The sequence below is a fragment of the Macrotis lagotis genome, chromosome X (assembly GCF_037893015.1).
Source record: "Macrotis lagotis isolate mMagLag1 chromosome X, bilby.v1.9.chrom.fasta, whole genome shotgun sequence".
NCBI classification, from domain to species: domain Eukaryota; kingdom Metazoa; phylum Chordata; class Mammalia; order Peramelemorphia; family Peramelidae; genus Macrotis; species Macrotis lagotis.
This window is the reverse complement of record NC_133666.1, coordinates 122,898,110-122,919,438: the sequence shown is the minus strand read 5'-3', so window position 1 is coordinate 122,919,438 and position 21,329 is coordinate 122,898,110. Positions and strand designations below refer to the sequence as shown.

The 21,329-nt window shown below is 38.9% G+C and overlaps 1 protein-coding gene and 1 pseudogene across 2 annotated transcripts in view; one reads left to right on the top strand and one right to left on the bottom strand.

The window, feature by feature from the left end:
• KNOP1 (lysine rich nucleolar protein 1) overlaps positions 1 to 21,049 on the top strand; it is a 28,791-nt gene extending 7,742 nt beyond the window's left edge. For both annotated transcript variants that reach the window (XM_074205295.1, XM_074205296.1), the window contains exons 2-5: positions 1,904 to 2,905; positions 9,819 to 9,887; positions 11,460 to 11,537; positions 14,313 to 21,049. In XM_074205295.1, the coding sequence (XP_074061396.1) occupies positions 2,000 to 2,905; positions 9,819 to 9,887; positions 11,460 to 11,537; positions 14,313 to 14,630 (1,371 nt within the window). In that variant the 5' untranslated portion in view covers positions 1,904 to 1,999 and the 3' untranslated portion in view covers positions 14,631 to 21,049. The remainder of the gene's footprint in view (positions 1 to 1,903; positions 2,906 to 9,818; positions 9,888 to 11,459; positions 11,538 to 14,312) is intronic.
• On the bottom strand, positions 8,512 to 17,740 carry LOC141498830 (putative E3 ubiquitin-protein ligase TRIML1; annotated as a pseudogene).
• Positions 21,050 to 21,329: the final 280 nt, after the last annotated feature.

The following is a 21,329-nucleotide window of genomic DNA, read 5'->3' as shown; positions in this document are numbered from 1 at the left end:
CCTGTTTGCATTTACTTAGAGATGTCTGAGACTCAGGATGTTATTATAATTGGCTCTCTTGGATATTATCTGTCCTAAATTATTGCTTCTCCCTTCTAATATTTCCATATTATTCTTACTATTCCCAATAGCACCAGGCTTGGCAGAATCTCTTTGAATGGTTTTACACTTTGTTATTTTTCATTTCAATTTAGAATTTTTTGATAGAATTTTTACAAATTTTACAAAAAATTTAGGCAGGTAAGTTTTATTTTTTCCATCCTTTAAAGGCTACATCTCTTCATTCTTTCCTCTAAACTCTTGAATTAAATTAGAATTCCCTTCTATCTTGTCACTTCCTTTTCTTTCTTTAGCTCCTTTAAAACATTTCTTTCAAGCAATATTTCATTCTTCCTAATAACTTGGGAGAGTGAAGATTCACCATTCACACTACTCACTTTTTCTACAGGATAGACAACTAGTACTTTATGTGTGCATAGGTATTAGTTTGATATTGAAAGATATAAGTTTTCATTTTACTAAAGAAGAAAATGAGACAAAGGTAAAATGATTTGTCTAGCTAGTTAAGCGGCAGATATGGGTCTTGATTTTTTTGTTGTTGTTTTTGGCAAAGCAATTGGGGTTAAGTGACTTGCCCAGAGTCATACAACTAGTGCCAAGTATCTTGAGTCTGGATTTGAACTCAAGTCCTCTAGCTCCAGGGCTGGTGCTCTATCCACTGTATCACCTAACTGTTCCAAGGATCTTGGATTTCTGACACTCATTATACCATGCTGCTTCTTTAAAACTAACCTTATTCATTTAATAATATTAAGTGTTTACTATACGTTGAGTACACTGAGTATTTAATGCTGTGGATGCAAAAAGAGGCAAAAAGCAATTCCTGCCCCTGAGGAGCTTGCAAACAACTATATACAAACAAGCAAGACAAATTACACAAGACAACTAGGAAATAATTAATAGAGGGAAGGTGCTAGAATTAAAAGGGATTGGAAAAAGCTCCTTTGAGAGAAGGGATTTTAGCTGCCCCCTGGAAAGAAGCCAGGCAACCTAGGAAGTAGAGATGAGGAGGGAGAACCTTCCATTTATGAGAGGCAGATAGAAAAAAATGCCTAGAGCCATAGTTTCTTGTTCATGGAACAGCCAGGTTAAATATAATTCAGAAGTTTAAAACGCAAGATAAGAAAGATGGCATATAATGCATTCTAAAGGCATGTAGCAAAGACAGGAAAGTCATATTTTCTTGTAGATTGTCTGTACCAATGCTGTCAAACTCTTAGGGTTTGAGTACTCAACTGCAACTTGTAAAAGATAAAAATATAATTGGGAAATATGCAACAAAAATAGTCAACTTAGATCATTTTAATTTGTGGTTTTCTAAATCTGTATTCAATTTGAGTTTAATATCCCTGATCTACACACCCATCTTTTTTTCTATTTGAAATTGGTCTCCATTAATTTTCTCAGTGTCCCTGATACTTAGGTGGATAGTTTCCCATCTTGTAGGCAGAATTTCAGTGATTAAGACTTGGAAATTTGGCCTTTGTGTCATAACATTATTCAGGAATAACATATATTTTATTTTGGTTGTGTATTTTTTTTCCCCTGGTCTGAGATTTCAGTATTGCAGAGAACTCCCTAATGAGGAAATTCTTTCTCTCAATACTCAGAAAATATTTACCAGTTTAGAATCTTAAGAGAGTTGCCCAAAGGCACTGAATGGTTAAGTAACTGCCTTAGAGTCACTCTCCCAGATTTGTCTGTTAGAATCCTTAAAATCAGGTTGTGTTACTCCCTTGTCCCACTACCTCATAGTCCTACTCTTATTGTGTATTCTCTGTTGTGACATGGTGTATACCTAGACACAGAAAGTAATCTTCCTTCTTTTTCCTCAACAATCTAGTAACCATCAGAGAATCATCAACACTTGCTGACATACATAAAAATGCTTTGGAAAGACCATGTCATGAAGTAACTTGCATGAATTCCTCCTTCAGCAATGATTGCCAAGGTGGACAAATTGGATTTTGACAAGGAAACAAGAGAGAAGAAGAAGAAAAAGAAAAAGGCTAAGGCAGTAGAGGAAGATGCCTTGGATGTGGAAGCCCTTGTCAAAACAAAGCCATCCCAGAAGAGTGTGACCCCCCCAGACATGGTTCCAGAGATGCCACCACTGAAAAAGAAGAAAAAGAAGAAGAAAACCCAAGAAGCAGAGAGCCCAGTCAGAGCGGCCCATGAGGATAGCATGGAGGCAGAGACTATGGGCAGGACTAACTCTGTGAAGAAGCATCAGAACAGGAAAGAGCTGCTTCCAAATCCTCCTGAGTCCCCATGCCCAGGGAAGAGGAAAAAGACAAAGTCATCCCTTTCTCAACCCCCTTGCACAGAGACAGAGGTGGGTGTGGAGCCAGAAGAATTTGTCAGGAAATCTAAAAAACGGAAAAAGGATAAAAGGTCAGACCAAGAGAGCTTTGTGGAGCAGGAGCCCAAGGAGACTCCTCCTGACCCCGAAAATGAGTATGACTCCATAGATGATGTAGAGAAGAAGCAGGATCCCAGCAGGCTTGGGGACTCTGGCACCAAGAAGAAGAAAAAGAAAAAGAAAAAGACTTATAGAGAAGAGGAGAAGGAAGAAGATACAACTGGTCAAGTGTCTGTTAAGGACCATGTAGAGCAGCCCAGTGACTTGAGCAGCTGCAGAAAGAAAGGCCACAAAAAGAAGCAGCCCAAGACTGAGTCTGCAGAGAGCATCCCTCTAACAGACAACCCCAGAAACATCAAAAAAGGAGAAAAAAAATCTAAGACACAGATAGAGCCATCCTCTGCTGAGCAGCCTGCTTGGAAGAAGAAGAAGAAGACAATGGCAAGTAGGAAAGGGATGCAGGATCCTTCAGGTCCAGTTATGGTAAGTCTTTCCCAGAAGCTGACTCAAGGTGAGCATGATACTCTTGATCCAGTAGAGTCTGGACTCATAGAAGAGTCTGAGCCTTTGTTCTCTAAAGAAAGAACAAGGACTCATAGACACACCTATATGTGGTCCCCGCCCCCTCCAGATGACAAAAGATTTGTACTTGATTAAGCTTTCAGTGCTGGGGGGCAGGGGGGGAGTGGTTCAGAGAATGTTGGGGTTGCCCTCCATGACTTCATCTTTAGAGTTCTGGAGCTTCTGTTGAGGACCCCTCCTGGCACTCTCTTCTAGTAGTTTATCCTTTTTGCTCCTACTGGCATTCTCACCCTAACCACATTCTTAGGTTCTGGTTTTTTTCTTGCTCTCTGTGTTAAGGGTCACTTGGTTAAGTTACTTTTTTAATGTATTTATTTCTTCTTATTTTGTGCAAATAATGTTCTTTTATACATTAATAAAATTTTCTTGTTTCAGAGAAAAAATAATACCCCTTCCCCCCATAAAAATATAGACCTACATGCGTGATAAAGTAAAGGGGAAAGAAAAAAATTAAAATTAAAAACTAAAAATAAAAAAATAATAGTAATAATTTTAGGTATGGCCAGGTGGTACAGTGGACGGAGCACCAGCCCTGGAGCCAGGAGTACCCGAGGCCAAATCTGGCTCCATACACCCAACAATCACCCAACTGTGTGACCCCATGCAAGCCACCCCAACCCCATTGCCCTGAAAAAACAAACAAAAAAAAAGACCCAAAATAAAATAAAACAGTAATAATAATAGGGGCAGCCAGGTGGCAGACAGAGCACTGGCCCTTGAGCCAAGAGCACCTGGGTCCAAATCCAGCCTCAGACGCCCAACTATCACCCAGCTATGCGACCCCAGGCAGGTGACCCAGCCACATTTGCCCTGCGACCCCCCCAAAATTAATAATAATGATAATAATAATAATAATAATAATAATAAATGTACTTCAGTCTGTGTTCCAACACCACCAGCTCTGTCATGGGTGGATCACATTCTTTATAATAAGTCCATCACAAAAGTTTTTCCACCGTTGCCATTGCTAATTGTAGCTCCCTCCATTCGTACTGCTCCACAACCATATACTATATTTTCTCTCTCCTTTCACTCTGTCTCTGCTGTTAGGGTAGCTGAGTGGCACAGCAGACAGATCCCCGGTCCTGGGGCCAAGAGGCCCCAAGCCCCCCTACCACCCCTTAGGCCCAGCATCCACCCGGCCCTGTGGTCCCGGACAGGCCATCCAATCCCAACCCCTTGCAAGAAGTAAAAACAAAAATGTGTTATATCTGACCACTCTTCCCCCCATCTTCTCCTCTATCATTCACATCCCCCCCCCTTCCCCCTGTCCCCCTTCTCTCCTTCTTACTCCAGATGCCTATACCCCATTGAGTATATACGCTGTTTCCTCTCCTAGCCACCTCTGATGAGAGCAAAGATTCCCTCATTCCCCCTTGCCCTCCCCCCTTCCATATCATTGCAATAGCTCATTGCAATAAAGAAAAACCTTATTTTATGAAATATCTTAGCCTATTCCTCCTCTCCTTTTTCTTTCTCCTATTACATTTCCCTTTTATCTACTGCCTCCATTTTTATACTATATTATATCTTCAAACTCAGCTAGCTCTCTCTTGTGCTTCATCTATAAAAGCTCCTCCTACCTGCTCTATTAAATGAGAAGGTTCATATGAGTATTATCAGTATCATTTTCTATACAGGAATACATGCAGTTCATCATCATTAAGTCCCTCATATTTTCCCCTTCTCCTCTACTCTCTATGCTTCACCTGAGTCCTGTATTTGAAGGTCAAACCTTCTGTTCAGCTCTGGACATTCCAACAGGAACATTTAAAATTCCCCTGATTCATTGAAAGTCCATCTTTTTCCCTGGAAGAGGACGTTCAGTTTTGCTGAGTAGTTGATTCTCGGTTGCATTCTAAACTCTTTTGCCTTCTGGTATATTATATTCCAAGCCCTATGAGCTTTTAATGTAGTTGCTGCTAAGTCCTGTGTGATCCTGACTGCAGCTCCACGATATTTGAACTGTGTCCTTCTGGCTGCTTGTAATATTTTCTCTTTGACTTGGGAGTTCTGGAACTTGGCTATAATATTCCTGGGTTGTTTTGTTTTTTTTTTTTTTTTGGATCTCTTTCTTGGGGAGATCAGTGGATTCTCTCCATTTCTATTTTGCCCTCTGCTTCTAATATGTCAGGGCAATTTTCCTGTAGTAATTCTTTGAAAATGATGTCAAGGCTGTTTTCCTGATCATGACTTTCAGGTATTCCAGTAACTTTTAAATTATCTTTCCTAAGTCTGTTTTCTATATCAGTTGTTTTTTCAATGAGATGTTTCACATTTTCTTCTAATTTTTCATTTTTTTGGTTTTGAAGTATTGTGTCCTTGATTTCTCATAAAATCAGCAACCTCCCTCAGTTCTATTCTTTGTTTGAAGGATTTGTTTTCCTCAGAGAGCTTTCTTATCTCCTTTTCCATCTGGCCAATTCTGCTTTTTTTTAAAGCATTCTTCTCCTCAACTTTTTGAACTGTTTTATCCATTTTACTTACGCTGGTTTTTAGCATGTCATTTTCTTCAGCATTATTTTGGATCTCCTTGACTAAGCTGCTGATTTCATTTTCATGTTTTTCCTACATCTTTCTCATTTCTTTTCCCAATTTTTCTTCTACCTCCCTCACTTGATTTTCAAAGTCTTTTTTGAGCTCTGTCATAGCCTGAGCCCAGTTTCTGTTTTTCTTGGAGTCTTTAGATGCAGGAGCTTGTGCTTCCTCATCTTCAGACTAAGTGTTTTGATCCTTCTTGGCCTCACAGGCAAAGTATTTCTCAGTGGTGTACCTCTTTTTTCTCTGCTTACTCATTTCCCCAGCCTGTGCCTGATTTTGGGGTGCTTCCTGAGCTTTTGAGTGTTTGAGGTTCTATCTTCCCTCCTGGTCTGTGAATGACCATAAGCATACCCCCTCTTTCATGGGGCTGAGGTGGGGGGGGGGCGAAATTGCAATCAGGATCTGAATGTGGTCAGAATCCCAAAGTCCTGTTCCAGGGGCAGAGGACAAAGCTCAGCAGTCTCTCTGCTCTCTCCCTAGGCTCAGCAGGCTCATACACTGGGTGTTCCTACTTAAGGGCTTCTGCTTCCTGTTCCTGGATTTGGCCACGTGTGCCCTGAGGGCTGGGCTTCATATGCTTGCTCTGGCAGAGGTTCCCCGCTGTTCCCCCAAGTTGTGCCTGGTGCTCCCTGGGGTGTAGATCAGGAAATTCCCCCACTGCTGTGAGCCTCGCCTTCCAGCACCCTGGGGCTGCCTCCAGGAGGCTGAAGTTCCTTCCCTCTGATGGGCCACCCCTCTGGCCCTGTGGAGCCTAGCCTTTCCGCTCTTCTCCAGGTTACCTTGGGCTGGAGAACTGCCTCACTGGGTCCCTCAGTGGATTTTGTCTCTCGAAAATGTAGTTAGAGACCTTAGCTTACAAGTTTTAAGAGAGAGCACCTAAGAGACAATCCTCTCTTTTTTTTTTTGTTATCTTGGCTCCGCCCCGGTTAAGTTATTTCGAACTTGTGTCTCTTGATAGAAAATGTCATTAGTTTAACTGACCTCTAAGGCCTCTTTAAAAGTTCTTTTAATTTGTGTCCCTTAATTTGTCCTAATCCTACCTGCTTCAGGGCAGACATAGTTAGGGAAGAAACCATTCTGATGTTAACAGTTTAGGCACACAGATCTTTGTACTTAATTTTATAGTCCTCAGTCATGGTTCCCTTCTGCTTTTTTCCCAGAATGATGAAACTTTGATCTTTATCTTTTATTAAAAACTTGCTCATGGACTTCTCTCCTTGTCAATCTTGGTCACTGGGCTAGTTTTACTCTAACTTCCATTTTGCTTCCAAAAGCAAATACAGAAGGAGGCCATTGCCCCTATTTGCCCAGTACCTGCTGGTCTCTGGTATAGGGAGGTAGGGAATTACCTTCAGATTTCTCTGAGTTTTATTAACTTATTAGCTTTTGTAAAAACTTTTTTGTCCAAAAAAATGGAAAAATTCATTTATACGTAAAGGTATCAGAAGTTTTGAGATGCCCTTCTCTAATCAGAGGAGTTTTGTATTTGGGGAGATGTTGCAAAGTTTAGGTAGATTACACCCTTATTGGAGGATAAGAGGCAAACATGATTAGAATCCACAATACATAGTGCATTAGAGATTTAACTGTCATTTCTTTGGGAAGTTCTCACAGTGGAGTCACTGTGATATCCTAGGAAGAGAGATAATGATTGAGAGTTGAAGGACCTAAGTTCAATTTCATTCCTACTAGTGAAATTATTACTCCTCTCTTAGGCTCAGTTTTCTTGGCTATAAAATGAAAGGATTGTGTTCAGTGATCTCAGATCCCTTCCATCTATGGGCCTGTGGCTTGATTTGAGGTTGAGTTGGGGTTGAGGTTGAGAGTTGGGGGTTGGTATCATGGAAGAAGAGGCTTTTGAATTGGATTTTAAAGGAGATGCTGCAGAGGGAACAGCATCAACAAAGCCCTTGTGGAGAGGAAATGAGATTTTCAGGGGCTAGGGACAGTGAGTAGTCTAGTTTAGCTGAAACGTGGGACAGATGGAAGGGAGCAACTTGATATAAGCTCAGAAAGTTGTAGGAGTCCACCATGCCAGACAAGGGAGCTTGTATTTCCTTGGTCAGCATTAGTGATAGTTGAAGATTTTAGAGCAGAGGAGGGATGTGGCCAGATACACATTTGTTCCCAAGTGAGTAAGGGATGCTCCTTGTGCAACAGAAAACAGAGGGCTTTGGTACTCACTAGTATCTTCTCCCGGTTCTCAGAAGGAACATCCAAACAAGGACCAGATATTTTAAGACCATCAGTACAATAGGGTCACATGACTTTGTGCCCAACTTTTAATTTTACTCCAGCTTGAGTCCTCATAGTAAAATGGGGATGAGACAACTCAGGACTTTCCTGCTTCCCCAGGATGAATGTGTTATGAGGATAGGTGAACATGGAAAAATCCCTTTGCTTTGAAGAGGAATAACATAATTAATGTTTTGCACATGTAGCTTAAGGAGGCATCCTCCTCTCCAGGAGACCATTACTTTCCCCAAAGACAGGGAAATTGACTCCTGTTCCTTTAAATGGAATGGGCATACACTGCTGGATAATTTGCCTGGCCTCTAATGTGAAAGGTTTTTCTTTTTTGACCATAAAGGGCAAGAAAAATAAACAAGACTACATAGACTTTGATCTCCCTCCAATACTCAAGTCCACTCTTCATCCCTCATTATCTTACCTCCACAAACAGCTATAGAAATCCAAACAATGAATGCTAATCTGCTGCAGTTCTTCAACCTGCTGTAAGATGTAGGCTGTTTCCTATTCCACTACCACAGTAAAAGGAATAGATTTACTCTGGACTGTGTTTCCCCTGTGGGGCTGGAAATTTGTAATTCTAAATGGTTTTGTGCAAGCAAGCACCTCCCCCACAGCTAGAGGCATGACTGAAACTGAGTGCAGAGGGAGATCAAGGTATAAATTTAAATGTTTTTAAAATTACAAACTAGTAAATAATCAATAAATATGGCATGTTTCCCTTTGCATTTGTAAAACTAGGAGCTTTGTCCCATCTAATGTTGAATTGAATTTTTACAACTCTGACCTTTACCTTTCTTAATGGAAATGAGAAGAGAGAGGACTAAGCTTATAACTCCGGCTTCAAATTGTCTCTTAAAGAAAAAATATCTGAGAATAAGAGGCCTTCAAATAGTTGCTTGAAGTTTCTCCCTTCTTTCAGGGGTGGTTGTGTAAGTCATGTACTCAAAGACTATTGTGAGTAAGAACCAGGGAAATCAATTAAATTTTCAACTTTTTTATGGGTTATTTTTTTGTTTTTTTAAGAGCTAAAAATAAACCTGATAATCCTGACTAAAGTCGTCTGTGTCTTAATTATTTTTTCTCATTTGATTTATTGAAATTGTTTAAGTAAGTTCTGTTTGCTTCCCACCTCATTTGACCTCTTCATACCACTATCAAAATTGTAAAGGATCTCAAAAGCTGGTCTGGTCTTAATGGTTGCTAATATTTATGGACTAGACCTGTGATTTCATAGACTTCCAATAAGGAAACTCCTCTGCCTTCACCAGGCTCCAACTGTTCTTTAATTTACAATCTCAGTTGCTTGGGGCACTGAGAGATTAAGTGAGTTGTTCAGAGATGCTCTGCCAATGTGATCATAAGGCTATCTATATTTGATGTCAAGCCTTCCCTTCTCTGAAATCAGCTTTATTTATTATTCAGACTGCTTCTCAGCTATTAGTTGTAATTTGTTTTGATATGTGCAAGGCTTTTTACACACATTATCTCACTTGATCAATACATCTCCTGAGGTAGAAATTGTGAATATTAGCGTGGTTTTTATAGACAAACTGATGGTCCCAGTGTTTGGTGACTTGACCATACAATAAATTGACTAATACACCTCAGAAGGGAAATTCAAAACCGAGTCTCCTTAATCCACTTTTCTTTCCATTATACCATTCTGCCTCTCCTGTCCTTGAGCAGGGATGCTCTGTAACAGACTAGTGGTTGGCCCCTTTCCTAGTTCCTATGAGGATATTCTCCTGTGCTTTGTGGGCCTCATAAGTTATACTATTGGGACTTGCTCTCCTTTCACCAGCATGTGTTTTCTCAGCTTTGGTCATTGCACTCTTGGGCCATCTCGAGCCTTGGCTAACATGTTTCTTTGCTGGTAGATGTGCTTGTTCCCCAAGGGAATCAGGTAGAATGTGTCCCCACAGCAGTTTTCCAGCACTTTAATGCTGGGTTGTGGAAGACCTTTGCCCATGTATAGATATATTTGCACATGTCACATGAGTTTTTGGTTTTTACTATTCAGGTACATGAATCAGACTTGGAAATGGTATCTGAAAAAAAGGGGAACTTGGATGAAGTCACCATAGACACGGTACAGTAAAGCATCTACTAATGTATCCAACCTTTTACATTGTGCCAATTGCTGTCACATTCTTTGCAACAAAATTCCCCAATTACCTTACCAGATAAAGGGGGGTGGGGGGGTGGAGATCTAATAGACCAGGATTGTCCAAAATTCAGCCCCCTGTGGGTTTACTAAATGCTTTAGTAAGTGAAGCTGGGCTATCACAGAGTTCTCACTAAAATTAAAATGACAAAATATGTTGAATGTTTCAATAAAAACCTCTTACAAGTAAGATTGGACAGCCCTGTAACAGACAATAGTAGACATTGGTCTACCAATTATGAAGCTCCTCTTTATAAAGGCACATTTCCAAAGTGTTGATTTAGGAAAATGCCCCATTTTGAGAAGGAATTAACTGTTCCAGTTAGTTGTTTTTTAAATTGAATTCAATTTTACTATACATAATCATGGTCCTTGCTGTCTTATTTCAGTGCTATATAATTTTATGGGATAGGGACTAAAGACCCTGAGAAGAAACAAATTGGTTTATCTGAGTTTATAACTTCTAACTTAAAACTTTTTGTTGTATGTAATAATATCCCAGTTATCTGGAGGTTTTGTAGCCACAACCATCAATTGGTTAAACAAGTACTCCATTATTTATTTGGGGATTCAAATTTTATTATTTACTTTTGAGATTCTTTATTTTTGAATTTTGAGTTCAAAATTCTCTCCCTCTGTCTCACGCCTCCTTTTTATTAATTGCCTATATGCCAGTCACTTGGTTAAGCAATAGAAATAGAGAGAAAAAGCAAAACAGTCCCTGATCTCAAAGAATAAGGAAACTACTTGCACATATATAGGTGTACAGAGTGCTACAATTCTCTGAGAAGCATAATAGATTTGAACCCCTGGGGGAAAAAAAACTATCACAAAGCCCTGTGTACTTTACTCTTTAAGAATGACTGATGTACAGGCAGTTATATGGTGCAGTGGATACAGTATCAGCCCTGGAATCAGGAGTACCTGAGTTCAAATCTGGCCTCAGACACTTAATAAAAAAAAGAATGATGTAATTTGTCAGAGAGGAACAATAAAGTTAGGAATAAAAACAACAGGATGCTACCTATAGGAACATGAAAACTGCATTATAGCATAATAGTCTTGTAATGACAACTGTAAATCATATAAGAAAAGCAACATTATATTCGGTTTGAGAAAGAAAAGTTGCATATTTTGTCCAAAATGGTTAAAATAAAAATTTGTCACTCAAGGTGGGGAGGTTTCTATTATCTGGGAAACTGATTTATGTAGACTAACTGATTCCCTTATGATACCTCATAAAAAAGTATAATTGTGAATATTCCTGCTTGGTGTTGAGAATCACAAAGTCATAACATTAAAACATCTACTCTTCTCCTTTATGTATCCATTAACTGATGAAATACACTTCATTTTGTTGGACTGAACTAAAGAAAGTTTTTGCCCTTTCTCTCTTCCTTTCCCAAACCTTGACTTTCCCTTAATCTGACATTGAAGTATCCCTGAGAACATTATGCCTCTTTATCCTCTACTTCTTTGCTTTCCTTTCTCATTCAGGTCAGAAGAAAGGCATTGCAAGAAGAGATTGTTAGAGAATCTGGGAAAACCGAAGCTCTCAAGACCAAAGTGGAAGCAGTATGTATGAAGTAGAACTTGGGTTTTTGTGGATCATGTCAGAGACCAGCCAAGCTCTCTTCAGCATGCTAGTCATATTCCCCTTTTGGTATCTTCAAATTGCAAATTTGAGGTCATGCAGTAGAACAAATTAGTCCATTCTGCAGAGACAGTACAAGATGAGTGAACTGTTCCCTTAGCAGTGGGGATTATCCTAAGCTTTATTTTCATCATTAGTTCATACAAGTAGCATTTGCCCTGCACCTACTTTGAAGAGGTGGCTGAGATAGATTAGCAAAAAAATAAAAAAGCCTTGCTCTCTTATTTTTGACTGGAGGAAATTTTGGAAAATAAAATATAAGTCATTTCCCTGTTGAGCATCAGAAAGGCCACTGAAAAAATGCAAAAGAGGGGGGGAAATGCAGAGGGTTGTTGAGTATGCTTCCATTTGGGCTTTGGCCCCTTCTTTCCAAGCATAGCGTTAAAAGGAAGTTTATTAGTGGGGGAAAGTTGAAGAGAGAAGGGTCTGGCTGTAGCATGGGACTAGTTTTGACTGGGTGGGAGCTGCTTATGGAGCAAATCATTTCCTGCAAATGTCAGGAACAGAGAGAAAACACCAAAGGGACCTGGAGGTTTCTGCATCCTGTTATTGCTGTCACTGTCACAGGCCTCACCTGTGACACCCACATTCTTGGAATAGAGGAAGCTGAGTCTGACTTGTTTCCCACTGCCTCACCTTGTCTTTGCTACTGGCCCATCCCCTGACCCCTAGCAGTTAGAGGGACAGATCTGTTGCCTCTTTTGTTGGCTTTTGTAGGGATTATTAGTACCCCCAGGGGTTGATTTTTAGTGCCAGGCTGAAAACTGCTACCATGACATCACAAGTGATATCAGAAATCACATAGAAAGGAATCAACAGGAATTCACTGTGGCTGCAATCCCCCAGGTAGGCTTCACAGAACAAAATGTTCTGATGACTCTAAAGACAATCAAAGAGGCTTCTGATAATGATTCCTCTGGGATTATTGGTTCTGAGGAGAAAAAAATCATGTACAAGACTAATTTGCCTGCTCTATAAAGAGCAGGCTGGAAATGATGTCTTAAAAGCCAAATGCAAAATAATTGCCAGCCGTTCACTTCAGAAATTGCAGGGTTTGGAAAGCTGTAATTATTCTTGGCATCTGTGCTGCCCAAATCCTCAGAAGTAGGAAACTGTGTCACATACTAAATTGAGGCAGCTGTTTGACCAACCTGCAAATATATTTCTCCTTAAGCTAAGAGAAATGAAGAAATTTTGTTTTATAGTGGAAATTCTCCTACAATATCTGAAATGTGCTGGCCAATCTGGCACAAACTTCAGAACCCTTTCCCTATTCCATGTATGATATAAAGTGGTTGAACTTATGTTGGTATCCCAACTTCCCAGACTAGAGAAGGAATTGCTGCTTGTTCTTTAGTTAGGAAGGCAAGATGATCTGATAGAAAGAGCATTAGGTCAGGATGAGAATACTTGAACAGCTTAGCTGTTTTTTCCTTCAAGGAAGGTGGAGAGGAGAAAGATAGTGACACAACCTCTCTGTACATCATCTTTAAAATCTTCCATAGATTGATAGAGGTTGGATGATTCATAGACTTTTGAGACTATATATTAATGTGAGAGGAGGCCAGACAAAGGAGTTTAGCTCTTAACTGCAATACATCTCCCATGGACTTCTCATGACTGCATTTCTAAATTCACCTTCCATTTTTTTTTATTCTTTCAGTAACTTAATGTATTTTTAAATTGTTTGTGGAAATATGACTGGAAGAATGGAAATAATCCATAGCCCCAGGTTTTTAAAATTGTCCTTCAAAGTGACTCTTTATATGCAAAGAGAAAATGAGGCAACCAGCATCAAGTAAAAACACTAAGAATCCTCCACATAGGTGCCAAATTCCCATTCACTGAGAACTGCTTATCCTTAGAATAAAAGTAGAAACTTCTTACTCCTAGAGGAATTCATTACATTTAAAATCAGTGGTTTCTAAAAGTAACATGAGTCCCCTGCATTCAGTACTGGGATCATCACTAAATCTGGCAGGTCAAAACCAAAGATACCATTCCCAGGGAAGAATTAGAATTACAGAAAAGACAGCTTTTCCAGGTTCTCCGAAGAGTAGTGACTTGGGCACCTGGGGCTCAGGGCCACTTGGCTCCTCTAGAGAGATCTGTGGAGAAACTTCCTGGGGATCTGGCTACCTGAACCATTCGTGGCATGACATTTGAGGGAAAGGAAAAGCTGGGAGGGGTTTTACTTGTTTTTGTCAATAAGCTTTAAGGGGCCCAAGGGCCAGAATTCATATACCATCACTTCAAAAGGCAAAGATTCTTGCTGCTTCAGGGCAAAGGAACCCCTTCCAACCTAGAGGAATGACTGTTGCCAAAACTTTGTGCATGTAGGTAGGGGCTCTAAGACCACTTCTTTCATTTGGTGCCAAATGAAGCTAAAATCAAGAACTCTAACCTCTAAACACAGAAAACTACTTCTTAGAGACCACAGCTTTATACCCCATTTCTTGGTTAATTATGTGTCATTAGTGTCATTAGTCACAAGGACCAGGCAAAACAGGGTAAACAATTTAGGGCAAGCTCATCCCCATTCCTGGACAAACTCAAAAGACTCCTTGTTGCCCTTCTGTGCAAACAAAGGATAACATCATGAGACTCTGGAGATACAAAGCAGGGAAGAAAGATTGTAGTTCTGAGCCAAGGAAAATAACCTTGTTTGCTTTTTGTTTTGTTTCTCCGTTAAACAGCCTACACAGTTTGGCCAATGGGATACAGCTACTTTTGAAAGCTCGGACCAAAAGATGAAATTTCTCAGACTTATGGGAGGATTTAAGAATTCTTCCCCATCACTCAGCATTTCCCCAGGCACCCTGGGGAAACCAAACATGGCCCTGAATAAGCAGGCTGCCACCACTTTACAACAGAATCTACAAGTGGAGTTTGACAGAGCAATGAGCTGGAAGCATCGGCGTGGAGTTGGACTTGGCTATGCAACTTCTGAAAACAAAAACAAATTATTTTATATAGACAGAAATGCATCCAGATCTGTAAAGTTTGATGATTAACAATGTCTTGTTCTCCCTCCCCCCACCCACAAATTGCCAAAGGTTTAGGTTTTCTATTAAATGAATTAAAGGTTGAACTGCCTTTTTTTTTTTTTTTTTTTTTTTTTAGTTTTTTGCAAGGCAAATAGAGTTAAATGGCTTGTCCAAGGCCACACAGCTAGGTAATTATTAAGTGTCTAAGACCGGATTTGAACCCAGGTACTCCTGACTCCAGGGCTGGTGCTTTATCCACTGTGCCACCTAGCCGCCCCTGAACTGCTTTTTTAAGTATTGAGCCATCGGATCCTCAGTTGGTGGGAATTTCAAAGCCTCTTAGACTGTAGGATAACCTGCTTTATAAAAGCCAGTATAGTATTTCCATTATTAAAAATACATTTAAATTTAAAGTTCAAAATTATTCTGGACTAATAGAGGCCACAATGTGCAAAAGTTGCTTCCCCCACTCACCCACCACCCTTCCCAAGATAAATTTGTGGCCTGATTCCTTTTATTAGGACTTGATAATGATAAAAATTTAATAGTGAAATCATTTTTGCCTATTTTACCTGGGCAATAGTGAAATGCTTAAAGGGAAACAAGTACTTCCTCTAAGGTGAGCCTTTCTACCTGGGACAGCACTTTAAAAGGAAAATTTTTCTAACATCAGATCTCACTTGAATCCTTTGCAACTTCCATCATTACTAGTACTGGCCCCTGGGACTAATTAGTTTTCCCCTAGACCAGCCTTCCAAGTACTGGAAGACTTGCAACATGTTTCTCATTTTTTTATCACTAGTTCCTTCAGTCTTAATATAACAGAATCAAGACCCTTTATCAATGTCCTTCCTAAAATGTGACTTCAACAAGTTGAACGTGGCACTCCAGAGGCAGCCAAATGCTGGGTCTGGAGTCAGACCAAATTCAAGGTCTGCTTCAGATACTAGCCAGCTGTGTCTCTGGGAAAGTCACTTGATTTCTATTTGCCTCAGTTTTCTCATCTGTAAAATGAAACTATGACATGACTGTCACAAGACAAGCATCAAATCAGCTTTTTGTAATGTACACAGCACAGTTTAATGTTCAAAATTATTCTGGACTAATAGAGGCCACAATGTGCTTAAGTTGCTTCCCCCATCTACCCACCCCAGTGCTTGATAAACGCTTATTTCCATCCTTCTAAAAACTAGACTTCAATACAGCCTAAGATCCCATTAGCTTTTCAGGTTGCTGTATCCTCTGTGCTCATTCAGCTTGCAGTCCTATAAAATATCCAGATTTTTTTTCAAATTAACATACTTTTATTAGCTATAGCAGCTTATCATATGTTCAGATAAAGAGTAAAATGTTATATATCACATATCAAATAACAAATTGTATGCCCATACAGTATAACCTGCTTTACAGATTTTTTTTTCCAGGGGTCCAAAGGGAATTTTTTATTTTCTATTCACAAACCCCAAAAAGTATGCTTCATTGGAGAATCTAAGGCCTTGGAGGTTGGATTTGTCAATCTTCAAATGGAAAACTATAGAAAGACCTTACTTAAGAGCCTCACTCTTTTAATCCAGCAGAGTTGTTTGTCTCTTCTGACAAGCAACCATCTTCCTAAATCAAAGTCAACCAATTCAACTGGGGGTGGGGGAATGGGAGGAGCCAGCCTCAGTCAATGAATCATCCCAATCTCCATAGCAAGGTTTCTAAACCTTTTTTGTGCATTAGACCTCTCAGTCATAAACCCTTTAAAATGTTTAATGCACAAATAGAATTGTAAGAAAATGAAATATATTAGAAGATATCAAAATATTAAAAAGTTTACAGACACTAGAAATGTTCCAAATAAAAATTAAGTTGATTGAGGTTTGTCCTTTATCCTCAAAGATTAGCTGAGTTGATTAGAAAACTCACCTCCATCACTAATAAAACTTTTACACAGACTTAGCCCTTGATAAGATCATGAAGTGGAGTTCAGCAAAGGGACTTGAGCAGTGTCCTTTCTGAGAGTCCAAGATTCTTTGAGAAATATAGAAATAAGTAATCCCTTAAGGAGGGAAAGGCTATTATCACTTAGTGAAGGTAGTTGCCAGTACTATGTGAGATTGAAGCAATGACTTGGAAGTGGAGTTTAAAAGATCTACTTTGACATTCAAGTATCAGGTACTTTATGGATCAAAGATTACAATTTAGGGGGAAAAAATTTTACCACTTCAGTTACTTGTAATTGAGTCTCTTGAAAAAACATTTTTAGCTCTTTGTTAGTCATAGGCCTATGAATGAACTTGCTAAGAAATGAATATACATGGGTAAATAACAAGAGATCTGGAGGTATTCATTTTGAAAGGCAAAATCATCAAGGGTCCTTGGAAGGCAAAAGTTGACATAAATAAGTAATCCATCTGTAACACTAAGATGATAAATGTCCAATTTCACAATCAAGGAAAATGATCTTTTCTATGAATTTCTCTATGGGAAAGATCTCTAACTTTGAAGGTTTTCAGTGCAATTACTTGTCCAGGTAACATGAGAGGTTCCCCTTCCTTCTAATGGGGTCCTTCCAGATCTCCACTTCCCAGTAGTGTGTACCTGACATGAAACTTTGAGCACTCATCACAGTGGCAGAAAAGTTAAATCTCCGAGTGGTCAGGCACATCTTGGGAGACCCTTGTGTGCCACCCTCTTCAGATCAGGAGACACAATGAAAAATGGATTGACTTTGAGGATCCAGTATTATATCTTTCTGGAAGGTCATCATCATTTCTCTCAGCCCAGTGATGTGGCACACTGTCCATTTGGAGAAATCATATGGATATTGAAATAAGAGTGTGTCACTTTTGTTCAACATGTCTTTCACATCCAGGATCATTTTAACATCTAGCTTTTTAAAATTCAATCCTAATTGTATGAGTATCCGTTGTTAGGTGTTGAACCTTTTGGAACAGTTTTAATTCAATCTTCTTTAATTTTTCCCAAGTCTTTTTCTTGTCCAGTCCTATAAAATGCTACTGTTCTTCCTCCCTCAGGAACAGGTACATACTACTATATTTTGATACAACAGCCTGTTTTATAATCTGCAAATGTGCCTTATGCCAGGCATATTTCTCTTTCTCCTCAGCTAGCACAATTTCAGACTCATTTATTTACCTGGGTCATTCTCAGTAGCCATTTCTAAGAGAAAGACATGGTGTTCCATGAGTTCCAAGATGATTGGTAGATAGTTGCCACAGACTGGACTGTGGTGATCTGCACAGAACAAGTTAGTTTTTCTTCTATTTGTCAAAGGTGGTCGATCTGCTGATGTGCAACTCTCAGGCTTAAATTTTAATTCACAGGTTACTGCAAAAGTCCACAGATTACTACAAAAAATTCATAGGTTAAGTTCTTTGGAAAGCAACAAGATAATGAGTTTCTGTAGTATAGGAAGAGAGTAGAATAGTTTGGGGAATCATGCTCCCCAGAGGAGACTGGCTTCCCACTGGAAGACACACAAGCAGAAGATAATAATGAAGAGCAAAGGGGCAGGAGAGTTTGAGGAATAATGCTCCCTAGGTGGAGGTTCCTTCAGAGGAGGATAAGCCCCCCAGACTTCTTTTAGCACATCTCTCTCCATCTTGTACTTTTCAAGCTGATTGTTTTAAAACCAAGTATAAGAACTTTACATTTTTTCTTATAAAATTTCATTAAGATTAGACTCAATAATCCAGTTTGTCAAGATCTTTCTCAGTCCTGTGGTCCAATGTGTTGGCTATTCTCCCAAATTTTTATTATTTACCAATTCTATAAGCATGGTATTTTTGTTTGTAATTGCTAAAACTTTAAAAACAACCTAGGGCCAAACTCTGGGTCCCTGGCACACTCAGAAACCTTTTTATGGAATTTTTAATGACTATTCTGAGTATAGTCATTCAACCATTTCCAAATTCACCTAAACAGACCACTATCCAATTCATACTACATATTTTCCATAAGAACAGCCTAGAGACTTTGCTGTTGTGCTTTGCAGATATCTAAATAAAGGTAAGCATTCCTTTAGTCTGCCAGATTATTAACCCCATCAAAAAACAGAAGCTGTGCTGAAGTGGCAACTCTGCAATCAGAAGACCTGGATTCAAGTTCTGCCTCTGCTATGTGTCTTGGTTCCCCAGTTGTAAAATGAAAGGGTTGGACCAAATGATCTGGGTTTCTTGCAGCTTTACGATGGTGTCTATTTTTGTTTTTATTTTTTAATCAAGCCATCAAGTCTTTGTGATCACTGCTTTTTTGTAGATATCTGCTATCACTATAATATATTCAAGGATTTTGCAATGAAACAAAGTCAAGCTCACTAGCCTACCTTTTGCAGGTTTCCTTTTTTGAAAATTGGACTATTTGCCCTTCAAATCTTATGTCCCTGGTTCACTAAGGTCTTTCAGAAATAACAGATAAGCTTCGGCAATCACATCTTCTGAGTTTTTTCAGTAGCTTCTGAGCTCAGTGATAAACAACACATCAAGGTTAACTATGTGCTTCCTATCTACTTTTTTTGTGTTCCAATTCATTAGTCAATTTTTTTTGTTCTATTTTGAGGCCGTTAGAAAAAAATTAAGCAATTCTTGCCCTCTCATTTATAAGTTTCACTCAGTTATTTTTCTTCTGCTCCAATATAGCAATACATTCTTGTTGCTTTCTTTAATCTTTTCTATCTACATTCAACAAAAAATTCTTATGCCTTACAAATATCACATGGCAATAATCTTGAAGTGGCTAGATATAACATTTTTTTTTCAAATGAGAGGATATCAACTAACCTGAACAGTGTCTAGCTTTTACTTTAATTTTTCAGGCTATACTAACCCTATTCCCTCAGAAAGGTCAATAGAAAAAGTAGACCTGTTATTTTCTGAATTTACTTCTGAGCTAATAAATGGCAATATAACTGTAGAACAATCACTGATAGTCAGAGATGTTAATTAGTAGACTATATGACAAATAGACTTCCCTCACATCTACTCTACTGTTCTGTGAGTAGCAAGATCTTACTATAGAAAATTACTATAGAAAAATCAAGAAACAAACATTTACAAAGAACCAACTCTGTTCCAAATGCTGTGCTAAACTCTAGAAACATAAATGTAAAAATGTCAGCCCTGCTCTCAAAGAACTTAAAATCTAAAAGGAAAGTGGAAGAGGAAGACGTTAGGGAAAAGCTGGGGAGACAGGACGAGGAGTCCTGTCCAGTCTAAGGAGTGTAGCTAGTGGAAAGCAAAGAGTTGGTTGTTTCTTCTTTAAAAGGAGATTTTGGGAAGAGTTCTTTTCTCCTCTCCGGTCAAATGAACAGAGATACTGATGAATCTCAAAGCAAACTATCTTGCAAGATGGTGAGTTTCCCTGATGATAATAGAGTTTAGTCCAAAGAGTGTAGCTTTTGGAAAATGAATATTGTACATACACATAATGATTTTCCTCCCCAACTGATCTTTATGAGTAGCAAAAGATCTACCTAGGTTTTTTAATTTTACTAAGCAGAACAAGACATGTAAAATGATGATGGTTTGGGGAGCGGTGTTGTGTGAAAATAATCTCTTCCTCTTCTTGTGGTTATTGAGTCATTTTGATCTGCATCAGACTCTCCATGATCCCATTTGGAGTTTTCTTGACAAAGATACCAGCATGGTTTGCCATATCCTTCTCCAGCTTCATTTTACAGCTAAGAAACTAAAGCATACAAGGTTAAGTGACTTGCCCAGGAACACACAGCTAGCAGATCTCTGTGCCACCAGGGATGATTGTACAGTTTCTCTTTAGCTACTTTCCATGTTAGGGAAGGTAAATGCCAGCAGCAGATACCTACTGGCATCTAATACTTCCCTGGTGCTCAGTTCCCCAAACCTCAAACATGGTCCCATTTTTTGATGAATTTTATTTTCAAAAATTCTTTTGGTAAATGGTATATATGTAACAACTTAGAACTACCAAACCCTTCATATCCCATTTTATCCTCTGAAGAGAGGCAACAGGTGACAGTGGTAGAGCCAACAGTGAGCCAGCAGCTGAACCAGGAATAATACTTAGATCATGGCTTTCACCCTGGACAAGTCACTTAAATTCTCAGTGATAGAAGCAACTCTCTTCAGACTCTATACATGTATTGATAGAGGGAGTTTCCTCATCTGAGAACTCCTTATACCAATGAGACAAAGGTCCAGCCTTAATACCAAAACTCCTTTGATTAAAAATGGAATAAATGGTTATACTGTTTATCCATTATTTTCAGGTTAGTCTCCTATAAGAAATAGTCTTACATTCCTAACATCAACTCATAGTTGTGGTCTGAGAGATTGACTCATTTATCTGGTAAAGGATTTGGTAAACAAAGGCAAACAGGTTTGAAAAATAACTTCATTTAGCTTAGCTTACATTGTCACAATGAAAGATAATCATCCTCCAAAATAACTGAAAATTTATGAAGCAGGTAAGACAAAAATTATAAAATTATACTCTAGAGTATATAGAATAGTGTGTCTTAGTGCTATTTTAAGCTTGAATAGCACTATGACTTTTGGAACACACTTTATTTAAGAATATGAAGTCTAGTCATTTCATAGATGGAGAAATTTAGACCCAAAGTCATACAGGCAATAAATTGCAAAGCTGTGCTTCAAACTTAAGACTCCTGATTTCTAGTCTGTCTAAAGTAAATGAGTTTACTCCCTTATAACCAATAGAATAAAGATGTTCACATATACA